At 48.0% G+C, this 14497-nt stretch overlaps 1 protein-coding gene across 2 annotated transcripts in view; it reads left to right on the forward strand.

The window, feature by feature from the left end:
• Nucleotides 1–14232, forward strand: part of LOC120846341 (midnolin) — a 44851-nt gene extending 30619 nt beyond the window's left edge. The window contains exons 1-5 of one of the 2 annotated variants that reach the window (XM_040218075.3): nt 5162–5767; nt 6653–6740; nt 6826–6882; nt 7362–7544; nt 12799–14232. In XM_040218075.3, coding sequence (XP_040074009.2) covers nt 5604–5767; nt 6653–6740; nt 6826–6882; nt 7362–7544; nt 12799–13215 — 909 coding nt within the window. In that variant the 5' untranslated portion in view covers nt 5162–5603 and the 3' untranslated portion in view covers nt 13216–14232. Of the gene's footprint in view, nt 1–5161; nt 5768–6652; nt 6741–6825; nt 6883–7361; nt 7545–12798 lie in introns of those variants that run through there. The other variant, XM_042289357.1, reaches the window with a different exon arrangement.
• The last annotated feature ends 265 nt before the right edge of the window (nt 14233–14497 follow it).

The raw sequence follows: 14497 nt of genomic DNA on the forward strand, positions 1-14497 counted from the left end.
TGCTTCGTAGGAACGCTTCATGCCGTGAAGGTAAGCGAGGTTTGCGTTTGCAGCGTCGCAGTTCGCGCGGACGTCGCCGACCTCGTCAGGAAGCGGGGAAAATTCCATTGATCGACGTGGGACAAAGTTGAACAGGAGTTCGAACGGTGATGTCTGGAGTCCGGCGTACGGCTGCTGGTTCACTTGAAGGCTGGTTGCCTGGAGATAATCGCTCCAATGGTCGATGTCGCCGTTGACGTTCTTTCGAGCAGACATGGAAGGATTTTTCCGTTGGCGCGTTCGACAAAGTCGATAGCTTCGGGAGCGTAAAGTACTGTTAGGGATGCTCTGAATGTGCCTGACGGCGAAGTACCGCGAAGCCGAACGAGAGGTTAGGACCCTGTCGTTGTCGGTGATGACGGCTTGCGGCGTACCAAATGAGAGTACGAGTACTATAAATCGAAGGACGTGCTCGGTCGACTTGCTAGGCACGGGGCGCGCGACAAGCGCGAGGTGAGGTGGAACGCGGTGATAAAATACCTGTTATCGTCGGTCCTCGTCTTGCGGAGGATCTTGCGCCGCGGCTGCCCGCCTGCGACATATTCTCTTACAAACATAGAGATCATACATACTAACTACAAACAAGAATAAACAAGACGCCGAAGTTCCTGATTCTTCTAACGGACGCACTCTTCACAGCGAAACCAATGTGTACTTCTCCAGAAAAAAAATGAAATAAAAAAAGTGTCTTCCTTTTTATGGCATTTGCATCTTGTTTTCCAAATTCAAATGACTCCTTTTTTCTCCCCCTCACTCTCTAATTTACACCCCTCCCCTCCCTCTTCCGCGCCAGGTTCAAGTGGCGCTAGTGTGCTGCTGCAAATTGAAGCAGACAGCAACCAGTCGGAAATTATGACTTCCGGTAATGCATTTCTATGGGAAAAAGCGAGTACATTTTCTCTCCGCGCTCGAATATAAGAGCAAATATCACGAATAATTCGTACGTACTAGGAAGCTTGGAACATTTCTCAGTCAGGCAGACGAAATAATTGGTCAGTTACGGCGTTTTTCTTTCAAATTCATCGGATTAAAAACGGTGCTAAAACGGCTTCGTACGTGTATTTATGTGCACTGTCGGACACTGTTAGCGCGAACACGGCATCGGCGCTTTCCACCATGGGGATATACGTGTCAAATGAACGAAGGACATGTGGAAAACCAATTGAGACGGCAAGAACTACGCAGTAACATTGGATAAGTAACTCCTTGTGCATGCAGGCGATCAAAATAAATTGAAAGCCACCTAATATAGTCCGATTTGCAATAAATAAGTACTGCATATAAAATAGCGCAACAGAAACAAGGACAAGAAGTAAACAGGACAGGCGCTTTACTTCTTGTCCTTGTTTCTGTTGCGCTATTTTATATGTTTTACTAAGATGAACCAACTAGCCCAACAACGTACCTTACTAAATAAGTACTGCTTTATTCTTTCTGCTCGTGAATATGTGCAAAGCATGTTCTGGGTTCAAATCATCAACCGCACGCTCCAATACTTTGCAAATAGGGAGAGGTCAGAGAACAGGGGCCCGATAAGAACTGCCCGACATAGGAAATAATAAAAAGGCACACCTTTCGTAGTCCACGTACTTTATTTCTTACATTCGAATGTCTTTTTGCACGACGGAGTCATTTTTATAGAGTGACAGGACTGGCATATTAGCAATATACAAGCGCCACCGCAATGCTAGCGAACCTTGAACACACTCTACATTCTTTTCGATCGTTAGTTTGCTTAGAATCGTCGCTCGTTTTCACATACCTGCCATGGAACATAGGTTTGGGCCTGAAATATAGCGAAGCTTAACATCGTTTAGTGGTAAAGAAAAATGCTGTACTTAAAGCAATTACACTTTTACAATATTAATAAGTGTACATACTATCCGGTACAGGAGAAATAATAAAAGCCATTCGTGTTATTTTCCGGCGAAGAGGCAAATTTCACGTGCGGTTTCCCATAGGAATGCACAGGAGCACCGCAAAAGTAGACTGGTTGCTGTCTGCTTTGCCTCCCGGAAGTCGCATAGACACTAGCGCCAGTTGAACCTCTAGCGTAGATTACTCTATGTTCCGCGCCACGCCGCCGCCGATCCGTTGATCCCCGCGCCGTCATCACGCCGCCGCCGGAGGTACAAACACCGGCGCGCCGCCGCCGGCGATTTCTGACCGGTGCACAGCTCTAACCTCAATACAAGGTTCGTCGAATTTTCCACTGAAGGTCGAAAAAGTCGAACCTGGCCGAAGTCGAACCTTGGCCGGTTCGCGACACCCCTAATTAATGGCCAAGCTCTCTCGGTACACGGCTCTGGACGCAGTAGACATAGAGGTCATACATACTAACTCTAGAGGAAAAGGTCCGCCATTTTCCCATACATTCTGGCTGCCGCAAGCAGTGGAGCATGCAGGCAGACCCTCGGGGTCCCAAACACGGTCACATCATCAGAGCAGTTTCGTGAACTTCAACAATCCACGAACTTACCGGTGGAAAGATATTCGCGTTCCTTTCTTAGCTTTCTTTTTGCATAGCGCGCAGATGTACGGCCTCGCGTTAACGCTAAACTATACCATATAGACCTTTTCACCCTCCACCGCATGGGCGCTGCCATCTTGGAATCACGTGATGCGGCCGCCATTGGGTTGCTTCAACTTGTCGCTCCGCTCTCCCGTCCGCGCCTTGGCGGATGCGTTGAATTCGTGTTTTTCGTCGCGTTTCACCGCGTCTCTTGCGTTACTCCGTAAAGTGTCGTCCGACACTTCTACTTACCATGCAATTGCATTACATCATTATGCGCGCAACTTCTGTAATTGATTTTGTAACACGTTTTGAATATTTTTTACCGTCGGCGTGCGGGATACGTGTGAAAAGGTTTTATAGGAGCAGGAATCAGCGTTAGCACTTGCGCACATTGAGAACATATAGGACTTGAAGAGAGCCTCGAGGGTTCAAATACCAATAACTTATGAGAACTGAAGTTTGGTTACTAATAAGGGCGGAACATTTTCAATAGGAAGCCCAGTGTTATTATATATATATATGAGTGCGCATTGGTGTCAAGGAAGAAAACAAAACCACTCAGCGTAATTAGCCACGTGTTTTTCCTGAAAAAATGGTGTTTTGTAGTTCCAACAGATCGAAAACAGTTTCTTTTGATTACACTAGGGAACTAGTGGACAGGGCGCGGGAACAAACATTTAGTTTGAATAATTTTTTATGCTAGAAATAATGGTACCTTAGCATTAGGCAACTTGTTTGTTCGCAAAATCACACCTATATCTGTTTTACGTTCTTAATCGCGTGTGTGATATAAGCATTCGCTTTATCGGTTTATTTATGAATACCACGGAATTGTATATCGTGCTTGGTCCCATGTCCATAGTTTTCAGTTGCTTTAGTAATTTTTTTAATATAACCATGCAATTTCAATTAATTTATTTCAACACAAATAATTGGACTCCCCGCGTAAGAAACTACCACAGACAGCTTGATAGTGCCTATGATTCATAAAATGTGACGCCGAAAAGAATCCTTCTGCATGAAAATCACCGGAGTGCAGCCAATTGTCGACGGCGCATAGGGAGTTACTTTCAGTAGATGGCGACGTCAAAATGTGCAAAGAGCATCGTTTCAAATCAGTGAACAGCTTTCTACACAGGTCCATTGGGTGGCGCCTGGCGTTCGACTTCAGCCAAACTTATTGGAAATCATTTCTTTTGCGCTCTTCAATTTCATTCGGCAAATTTTACGTAAAATGAATATCAGACTTTATTTGAAGCTGGCATTCACTTATCTTACCATTCTCATACCTTGAGAACGTCGTAAGCAAATGTCCAAATGACAAAAAGTTTATTTCATAAGGCCAATATTTTGAAATGCTGTAAATGAGTACTTTAGTTAAAGAAATTTTATAGTCAGCATAGGCTGGTCTATCAAAATATTTGTCGAGAGCTTAATTTCTTTAAATAAAACAGGCCGAGACAATATCACTTTTTTATATTATCTACGTGATTATATTAAACTCGTCTAGTCATTATAAAAGACATTTCCAGTCTCGAAGTTAGAAAAGGTTGGTGTACGGAAATCAAACATCGAACAGTAAACTTGTCAGTTCATCTGTTCTTGGTGATTCGGCAGATTGTTAATCATGTTGTCGACCTGATTTTTCACTAAGCACTCATGCAATATAGGCTGTTGCAATATAAGATGATCAGTTCAATATCTGACTTGAGCGCGAGCTATCTACTTCCGTACCGCTCGGTGCACGCACAGCCAAAGCACGGCGGCAGGCAACGAGCGCACTGTGCAGGCGGAGCTTGTCCTGCTCTTTATTTTTTTTTCTTGAAATTAGTGTCCGCGGGTACGGCCGTGGACAATGGTACCCCTCCCTGTGCATCAGCGCAGTTGTTTCACCGCCGAACCTGGCCGAAATTAATGATGGACGGAATCAGACGCATATAGTGTTCGTAAAAAAAGATCGCAATTTAGGCTCGAAACCACTTCGTGGTTTCCCAAGTGGCTCAATACTATTGTTTCATTCGCTGTGTGCTACTAGAAAGAAATTCATATCGCAAAATAAATCGAAAGTGGCATGAAACAGCATCACAATCGCGTGTACGTTGAAACCGAAACCGACCAAATTGAAGCAACCTAATGGATGGATGGATGATGGATGGATGGATGAATACGGCTGAGCCCTTTGGATCGGGCGGTAGCTTACGCCACCTAGCCATTTTGTTTTACCATTTAAGCTTAGAATGGCGCCGAGTGCGCCAGCGCCCTCTACCCGCCGGTCAGGCAACTACTGTAATAAAGAGGTCTATACCCGGCTTCGCCGGTGGGCGCGGTTGAGAAATACGAAACTGCGCAACCACTAGATTTCCAAGATTTCGACTGAAGGGAAGTTAATGCAGCGTAATGACTTTATTGCTTTTTATAAACGTTAGAATAGCTCAGAATTTAGTTTACAACGTTAAATTATCACTGTTTATATTGCTGAGAGTTTTCACTCTTTGCGTTTACCATTGCGACTGCCGTCCTTCAGCTGGCAACGTTGCTTTCTTTCTCTCGTGTTTTGTCGCTCTCTTTTGCGATCTTTCACTCAGGACCCCGGGTGTCGGCGCACGGGATTTGCCACTCCTCCTCACCCACCTCTACCCCCCTGGCAGTAGACGACTCCACCACGTTGGCGGGACTCGCCGCCCGGTCGAAAACTTTCCGGCAGAAAGAGAGGTGCTTGAGCCGGCTTTTTGGCTACGGCTATTTCTCTTCGCTTCCAGCTATTTCGCACGTCCTGGCTATGGATTAGCGACAGTTCGGACAAGAGCGCTTAGCTTTCGTTTCGCTTAGCCGGCTACATTGTTGTCTAATATGACGTCACGCTCGAGTGGGCCGAAACGCCGGAAAAAAAGGACACTCGTGATTTGAGAGAGAGGACGGGAGAGAAGGACGGATCACAGGGACGGATGGCGAGCAGCAGCAGCGCCACGACAGGAGTGAGCGGTCGGTCCGCGGTGCCGCGGTCATCAGCGGCAGCAGCGATTCGGCGAGCGTCGGCGGTGGAGGCGTCATGTCAGCGGAGGGCGGCCGCATCACGGTCAGCGTGCACACCACCACGGGCGGACGCATGCAACTCGAGCTGCAACCCCAGTGCAGCGTCGCGTCCCTCAAACGCACGCTTTCCGCTCGACTGCGGCTCGCCAAGGACCGGATAGTCCTGCTGCACCGCAACAGGTCAGTGCGCTCCCCTCTCACTTCCCCCCTCCTAATCGTGGTGGTTGCGGGGAGAAAAAAAAGAAATTGAATCTCCCGTAGCACTTCTCGAGGCCTTTTTATTGCGGTGTCGCGCCCGTTGTGGTCTTGAGTCGTAGCAGGACGAGGCGTGTGGGGGGGTCCCATCCGCCCACGGGAACGCGCGCATACCCCGGCCGCCCACGGGCAAGCTTCCCGGAATTGCACGCGGGATGCGGTGGGTGGCCCAGCGCTCTCGGTCGCCCTCCCACGCTGCCGACCGACGGAGCGCTCGGGCGTGAGCCTCCCCCCCACTGCTCCTTCCTCCCCCCCTGCACAAGCGTCCTTTGTCCGATGGCCCCGGCACTCTATGATAACGCGAATGCGCTCGTTGCCCCACGGCCTGGACGCTTTCGACGACGCTCTCGAGCGTGCACCGCTGCCGCGGTCAGGCAAAGCCGTTTTCTGCACGCGAAAAAAAGAAAATAAAGTTTCGAGATGGCGGTGGCGGCTGCATCTCCGAAGAGCGGTGCACTGCCGCTTTCTTTTCTCCCAGTTTTCGGCGGTGGGAATCGGCATCCCCGGCCGGGTTGTGTGGGTGCACCGTGACGTCAAGCGCGCGGGGAGTCGGGCATCGATTTTTTTCGCTCGCCCCCGTAGGGCCCATTGACGTCACAGTTGACGTCAGCGCGAAGGTCGATCGATTCGGTGGTGCCCTCGGCCGCTGTTTGTAAACTGTGTCGCCACTCCGGGTCTTTCCCACGGACGCCTCCGGACCCGTGGGTCGAGCGTGGGGTGGCGTCGGACCGCGCCGTCGTCCGTGGGATGTCGGGGGACCCGCGGCTCGCTACGCAACTTTTTTTTTAATTTCCTTCTGTCGCCCCGCAGGCAGCTGAAAGACGGCACGCTCGACTCGAACAACGTGCGTGACGGCGAGAGGCTCACGCTGCTGCCAAGCGTGGAAACCGGTATCCAGGTAATTGCCCCCGGGGCTGTACGCCTCCGACGTCACCCGTGCTCGGTCGGTTGCTCAGACCACGCGCTTTGCCCGCTCTTTGCAGACGGTGAGGCCCGAACAAAGCGTCATGCAAGCGCTCGAGTCGCTCAGCGACGCGCAGGTAAGCTGCTCGCGCTTCTAGAACACCTGTGTCGGATGATTCGAGCGATGTGATATAAAACGAAATGTTACATTGAGCGGCGTTTCCATTGTGTCGCGCCATGCTAGCCGCGCAATGAAAAATATCGTCTGCTATCGTCGAATCGCGATTCAGAGCGTGTGTAAATGCTCGCCTAAAACGTGAAAAAAAAATAAAAAAAATATCAGGTTATTAATTGGTTGCGACATTTCAGCCTTCGCAACGCAATGCGGGGTCACGGTTATCGCCAGTCGTCGCGCGTGCCCTTTCTCCCAGCAAATGTCGCGGCGTGTGGTGACTCGCGATGTCGCCCGTTTTGTCGTCTGCTCTCGCTCGGGTGCGCGAGTCTGCGCATGCGCCGGCGCGCCGCTGAATGCACAAAGAGCGTGGAGCGGGGGTCGTGTGAAGCCGAGCGGGTCGTGTGAAGCCGAGCGTGACGGACGCGCCATCTGCCCGCGCAGGTGGACAACTTCCTGTGCGGACGGGCGCCGCTGCACCTGACGATGCGACTCGGGGACCACGTGATGTTCGTGCAACTCCAGCTGTGTCCCCCCGCGGACACGCCCCCGGCCACGCCCACGACCCCCGGATGCCCCGCCCCTCCCCAGCCTCCTCCACCGGCGGCCCCCACGGAATCCCTGCCCGTGAGTGTGCACTTTCTCCGTTTTCGGTTTCTGGACTACCCAGATGCGTCAGACTACAAATTAATGAAGAAACTGCTTAAAGGAGCGGTGCAACGATATTCAATTGGAATGTTTCTCACTTGACACTAGCTTACTGGCACACCTGGGACTCGAGGATACTCACACGCAACGCCACTGGCCAAGAAACTTTTTTGTTGCGGTGTAATATCAAGGACAAAAGCGATCACTTTCATTCAATCTCTCCTTTGAAAAATTTGATGACGTAACGTGGGGATCGCAGTACACCCAAGTGACGATATTTGAATGCGGTTCATAGATTGGACCCGAGCATTGCGTGGGCACTCGACTTGGGCTCGTGATAATTGCTAGCTCGAGAAGCATTCGGGTAGTGACCCGTGTCCAATTGCTGCAACGACAACAGCCGAGCCATAACAATGTCTGGACCTCGGCGCGTGTCCTGCGCTTTGCCAACCCCAGCGCGTGGCTATGATCTACACTGGCGGCATATAATCGGCTCCAGATCACGTGGCTGCTTGTTCTGGCTGCGAGTTGAGGGGGTGAAAGCTGCTCGTTTTTCTTCAATTTTTTTTCTGGGACTCCTATTGCGTGGGGGTGAAAAACGAACGCGTGTTTCATAGGTCATTAGCGTTGGGGTTCTGTTTTAAGCGGTATTTGCGCAAAGTACAAAAATTGTTGCATCGCTCCTCTAAAGGCCCACATACACTTTCCACTTGTGTCCGCCTCCTCCTTTCGTACATCCTCTCCACTTTTTTACCTTGCCCAACTTGGCTCTCCTCGCAGCTTGGGAAGGGCTAAAAGAATTACCTTCGCTGCAGAAAACCAAGGTTGTATGTCGGCCTTTAAACTATTTCTCACACTTGATAGCGCATCAATGTTTTTTCTGCATTTTTTTTTTTTAATTACATGGACCTTCAGTGATGTGCAATGCTAACTCAAGATTAACAAATTCTTTGAATCGGGTCCAAATTATGAAATTTTTAATTTTTGAAAGTTGAGTTTGTTTCTGTTGTCAGTGCATCATTAAAAGCGTGTTCGTCATGAGACGATATTTAGTATTAACTTAAATATAAATAGCCTTAGGAAATCTAACAACTGCTATGTAAAACTTGGCATTTATCATATATTTTTAATAAAAGTTGAAAGAAATAAAATCACTTGCTTAGAAAGTGATTAGAAAATATTTCTCAGATTTCGTTGGAAGGTATCTAGGAGCCAATAAAATACGAGGTGTCCCGTAAAAAAGTGCACACCTTTATTTGACCCATAGAGATTGTTTGGCTTCCTTTGCATAGCAAACTTTTTTTTATCCTGAATTATATTGTGTTCTCAAAGTGAGTGGAACGAAAAACCCAATTTGGAGTTAAAATGTAAACTTTTTTTTTATCCCCCAAGTTTTTCTATAAGGGTCGCCCCTTACCAATCAAACAAAAGTATAATTTACGAGGGACATAACAGATTGATAGATTAAGCGTTGGTGGCATTTGCTTCAATCAAGGTTATTTTAGTTGTTTGTCAGCAATACTTAGGCTGGGCAGGGAGAAAGATCCCAAAAGCTTTGACTACGCACTCTAACTCGGAACAAGTGATCGAGCCTCTGGTGGTACCACCTGAATTAAAGTTCTTTTACTCCAGTAACATTCAGTTCTAAGTCTTTGGAATGTTCATCTATATTGTCCAGTACATCCAAGTCAGTAGCATCACTAAGGGGCCGGGGGGCAGATTGACAGTCAGTAATGAGCGAGTACTTATCACAAAAATTAATAATGCGGGAGTGAATAATTTTTTCTTACCCTTTTGAAAATACTGGAAATTCATTTATGCGAGCCAACTCGGAAAGCACTTCTATTGCATTGTCAATGGAGCATTTAACTTTCCCAAAATTTGGTATTTTTAGATATGTGACAAAATTATGCTTTGTCAACAAATAAGTGCCTTATAAGTTGAATATGTTAAATAATTAAAATGTACATCACAAACAGACTGTACGGGAGAGAGAAGACACACAATTGCTGAACCGTGCGTCTTCTCTCTTTTGTCCCGTCTGTTTGTGCTGTACGTTTTAGTCTTGCCTTACCAACACGCTCAAGCTTCCGTTTTGATCCGTAAAATATAGGGTGTCTGAAATTACCAGGCTCGATGTAAAATGGGTCATAGAAATCGGAGCCTGCATGTAGCAATCTAAACGTTTAGTCCAAGTTATATTTCACAGATCGGTTTAATCTCGTGATATCCCAAAGTGTAGCTCCCCTTCTGTAAAAGATAGGGTAAAAATTCAGGTGGTACCACACTGAGGCTGCGTTCCAAATCTACTCGCATGGATCCGAGTTACCCTGGCGGATTATGTCACGTGACAACAAAAATAGAGAAACGCTGGACGCGGGTAGGTTTTCGCACGCTAAGGTACAGAACCTTTACCCTAGAGTGAGATCGAGTCAATTTTGGAACATGGCCCGAAACTATAAACAAGCCCCACACTAGCTCTTTGTCCCGGCTTCTCCTGGATACGGGTGGCAGAAGCCGAAATTATTTCGAAGATAAATTAATTAGGCCCGTGTGGAGCGGCAGAGTCTAAAGCAAAAGGGACGGCGACGTTATGAAGTTTCTACGAACGTTTTAATATTCCTGAAAAGTATGAAAACTCGCTTCGTGCACACATGTGGGAAGTTACCTTGGCCGATCTATTTATTGGCCATGTATGCCGTTCCGATTTAAATTAAAGACGACATTCTTGAACCCGCTCGTCGACGAAGGAAACCCTCAAAGTTGTCAGAGATTCCGTGGTTCCGTCTCGCGCTGTGAGACAGAACCACGCAGATACCGGCACACCGTCGTTCGTCGTTCGATAGCTCAGCAATTCGTTTTTAGGAGGTATGCAAGAACAAACCTTTTCCGCAACATTTAACTGATATGTTTCGGCTTTCCAATCAAAGTATCTTGATTCGCTAGGCTAAGCGGCAGCGTTCCGACGGTCTTCTCAACTTCTCTGTAGCTGAGCTGTCGGCACGCTAGTGTGCAATAGATGAATTCGTTTTCAGGCGAGACGCATCACCAAACCTTTCCCGCAACGCTAACTGATGTTTCAGCTTTCCAATCAAAGTATCTTCACTCGCTGCGGCTGGGCTAAGCATTCTAAGCAGGGCAGCGGTCTGTCCTTTCATCATAACTTTTCTGTTGCCGAGCCATCGGCACGCTCGTTCGATAGATCAATTCGTTTTCAGGCAAGGCGCACAAACAAACCTTTTCCTCAATGCTCGCTGATGTTTCGGCTTTCAAATCGAAGTATCTTTACTCGCTGAACTAAGCATTACAAAAGGGGCAGTGCAGTCCAAATGTCTCTTCATCTCGACAACTTTTCTGTCGCTGTGCTGTCGGCACGCTACCGGTAGGTAGATGAATTTCTTTTTCAGGCGAGATGCGGGAACAGAACTTTTTTTTAACGCTAATTGCTGTCTTGACTTTTAAATCAAATCATTTTTACCTCCTGGATTAAGCACTAATCAACTGAAAAGGAGCAGTGGTCCGGCTACACCTTTCGTCTCGACGGCCTCAACAGCAGTGCAGCCATCTTGTTCGTTTATGTGACGTCACAGAGCGTGAAGAAGTCGCTCGCTCTCCGAGAAATTCTCGGTGCTCGAAGAGCGCGCTCGAGTGTCAGTCTCCAGTGGCACTCCTGTCCGTTTAGTGAAAGGAGCACGAAACTCTCGCGCTCCGGAGCACGGACTTAACGCACCCAGTATTACATTAGCTTCCTAACATCGAATCTGATGCTGAGGAGGTCGCACTTTTGAATCGTGACGATCGGAAGTTGCGTCTGCTCTCTACTAAGCACCAAGATGGCGGCTCCCATAGCAATGTCGGGGGACAGAGTGCCGATACTCTAAGCGTAGCTCATTTAGTGGCTCTAGCCGACAGCACGAAAGAAAGCGGACGGCACGCAGACAAAATTTATTGGCAGCAAAAATGTCTTCGTTGTGCAACTGCTTTTTTTTTTTTACTTGCTTTAATTGTTCGCATTTAGTTTTAAACAAACATTAAATTACAAGAAGATTATATTCATTTTAATGTATCACAGTCTCGATGAGGAGGTAGCGCCATCTATCAATACGTGGGCCAAACGCGTCCGCCACTCGACTAGATTGTCGCCGTCCGCCGTTGACCGTGGAAAGTTTTTTACCCAATCTTTCACAGAGGGAGCTACGCTTTGTAATTTTACGAGATAAATCTGACCTGTGAAATACACCTTTGACGAAAAGTTTAAATTGCAACGTGCAGGCGCCAATTTTTACGGCCCATTTTAGATCGAGCCTGATTATTTCAGATCCCCTGTTGTTGTCTGCGAAAGTAAAACAACTACTCTATAGCCGCTTGACTTTATTCATTATTCGCCGCCATTTCCGAAAATAACCGATACACCCCCGATTACCCTTGTAACAATGCGTACCAGTAAAAAAAAAAAAAAAAAAAAGCACTAAGATGTAAGGCATCACAAAAGATAGTGTTAAAAAGCACTTGTACTTTACTTTGGAGGTACATTGTTTTTATGTACTTTACTAAGTACATTGTGCCCGTTGTATTTGCTGCTTTATTCGAGGTACATAACCTCTCAATTACTTTGTACTCCACTTCAAGTACTTTTAGCTGTACTCTACCAAACACTGGCATTTCTATACTCGGCATCAACTTATCTGCACAAGGTTGTGAAAGCTTGCCGAGTTCTGTCTGTGCTGTCAGTCACTTGCACAAGCATCGGACTCCGTTTTGCATTTCTTCTATGCGAGAGCACTTGCAAATAATGTGTGCACCAGTGCAGTGCAAGACTGCAGAACTATACTCTAACCTTGGCAAGGGTGCATTTTATTTCAGTTAATTTCAATTTTTTCTCAGTGCCTAAAGGTATTACTAGAGGAGTGGTCACTGTAACATAAATATGAAAGTAATAATAAAAAGGTAAAAAATATGAAACTGGTACAAAACATATCCTTTGACGAAATCAGCCATTGCGATTTTAAAATCAGCGGTGTTGGTGATTGTAACGAGACTGGAAAGGCAATTCCAATCAGTGGAGGTCTACCGGGTAATGAGGAGGCATTCAAAGTAGACGCGCTGAAAAGGGGGATCCTTACGTCTGGTTGACGATCGGTGCATGATGGCATGCAAGATGGTGTGCATTCGAAATGGAGCCTACAGTGGGGCAGGTCTGGCTTTACCCGTATTGTCGTCTGTTCTGTCGCAGGGGGCCGGAGGGGCGGTGATAGACCATCTGCGCCACTTGGGTCAGGGCGTCTACTCGGGTAGCTTCTCGGGAACGCTGGGCCCCGAGCTCCAGGACGGTGACGGTCGCCCCCGTCGCCACGTCGCGACCATCCTCCACATCCTTCGCGACCTTCTCGGCGCGAGCCAAGGCTGGAAAGGGGCGGGCCCGAGCCCGGCCCCCCGACAGGCCACACCCCCCGCGACGCCTCCCACATCCCCGCCCCCCGAAGAACCACCCCTACGGCGCCAAGAAGAACACCGGCTTCTGCGGGGCAAGCTCGACCAGATCAGGGCGACGCTCCGAGAACGCCGGAGGGCACGGCGGCGGCCCCAGCCGTACCCGACACCTACAGGATCATCGGCGTCTTCTGCCTCGGACGGACCAGTCCCTGTTTGAGGCCTCAAATGGACCCGTCACCATTTAAGGCCTTGAACGAACCCATCAGCTTTCGAGGCCTCTATTAGAACCGTCACCACTTCAGGCTTCAAGTGAACCCGTCACCTTTTGAGGCTTCGAACGGATTATCCCGTCGACATTTGAGGCCTCCAATGAACTCTCCTTCAGGCTGCAGACAGACCCGTGGCCTTGAATGGGAGGACCCGTCACCTTTCGAGGCTTTAAATGGATGAACCCATCACTGCACGAGGCTTAGAACAAACCCGTCGCCACTTGAGGTCTCCAATGGACCCGTCGCCTTTTGGGGCCTCGAACGGACCTGTCGCCGTTTGAAGCCTCCAACGAACTCGCCCATGTTTGAGGCCGCGAGTTTTCTCGCGCTTCACACCAAAGTTGTGGGCAGGGGTCACACGAACAAAGGGAGCACTCCTCCGGGGAAGGGGCACACCTTCACCACTCGCTTTGGGGTGCCGACGACGGCGGTGTTGCCGTTGTGGTGCGCTCGTTTTGTCTCAGTATTAGGATCTTGTCTTATTTTTCCTTCACAACTTTTTCTTTTTAAAATTGCTTTTATTTAATTCTTTTTTTTTTTATATATATGTAATTATTCACGAATCCAGTCAGTGGTTTGCTTGAGCTGTGTGCAAGAGTTTCAAGAGTCTAGAAACGGCACAGCCCTTGTAGAGAGTATTAACGCGTGTGTTCCTTTTTCTGCGCGTAGTTTTTTGCAGTTTTGACAGTTTGGAGTATTACGAGCAAGCAAATTGATTATTTTAGCCGGTTTTTGTTTATTGTCCCCGTTGTTTTTGCCTACCTCAGTATTTTTTTTTCCTCTAGCCGTCAAATCTGCTACTGCACGATGGCGAATGACAACGATTATTGGGATGGGACACAAATGTACAGCTTGCATTGGCCGTGGCCGACCAGTATTTCCTGGGCGTGCTTCCTCAATAAAGTGCACGTCACGTTTCAGGACTTGCTAGCAAATAAAAGGAAGTATACCTGGTCATGGCAATATATGTTTCTGCCTGTTTACTCTGTTCTTGCAAGAATGTGGGCAGACACGCTCAATTTTTGTTACGTAGAACTGTCTTTCTCTGCACTTGGAAGGAGGTGCAAAGTTGGAAGATCAATGTCACGAAAACTTGGTCACGAATGTGATGTTGCACAGATAACACTGTAGCACCGACCAATTTGCACCAAAATCCTCCCCAACGCCGTGCTGTGCCTGCTGCCGAAAACCGTGCAGTGTGCACACGCATCCTTTCTATGCGATGGCATT

The sequence above is a fragment of the Ixodes scapularis genome, unplaced genomic scaffold (genome assembly GCF_016920785.2).
Source record: "Ixodes scapularis isolate PalLabHiFi unplaced genomic scaffold, ASM1692078v2 PGA_scaffold12__126_contigs__length_90152505, whole genome shotgun sequence".
NCBI classification, from domain to species: Eukaryota; Metazoa; Arthropoda; class Arachnida; order Ixodida; family Ixodidae; genus Ixodes; species Ixodes scapularis.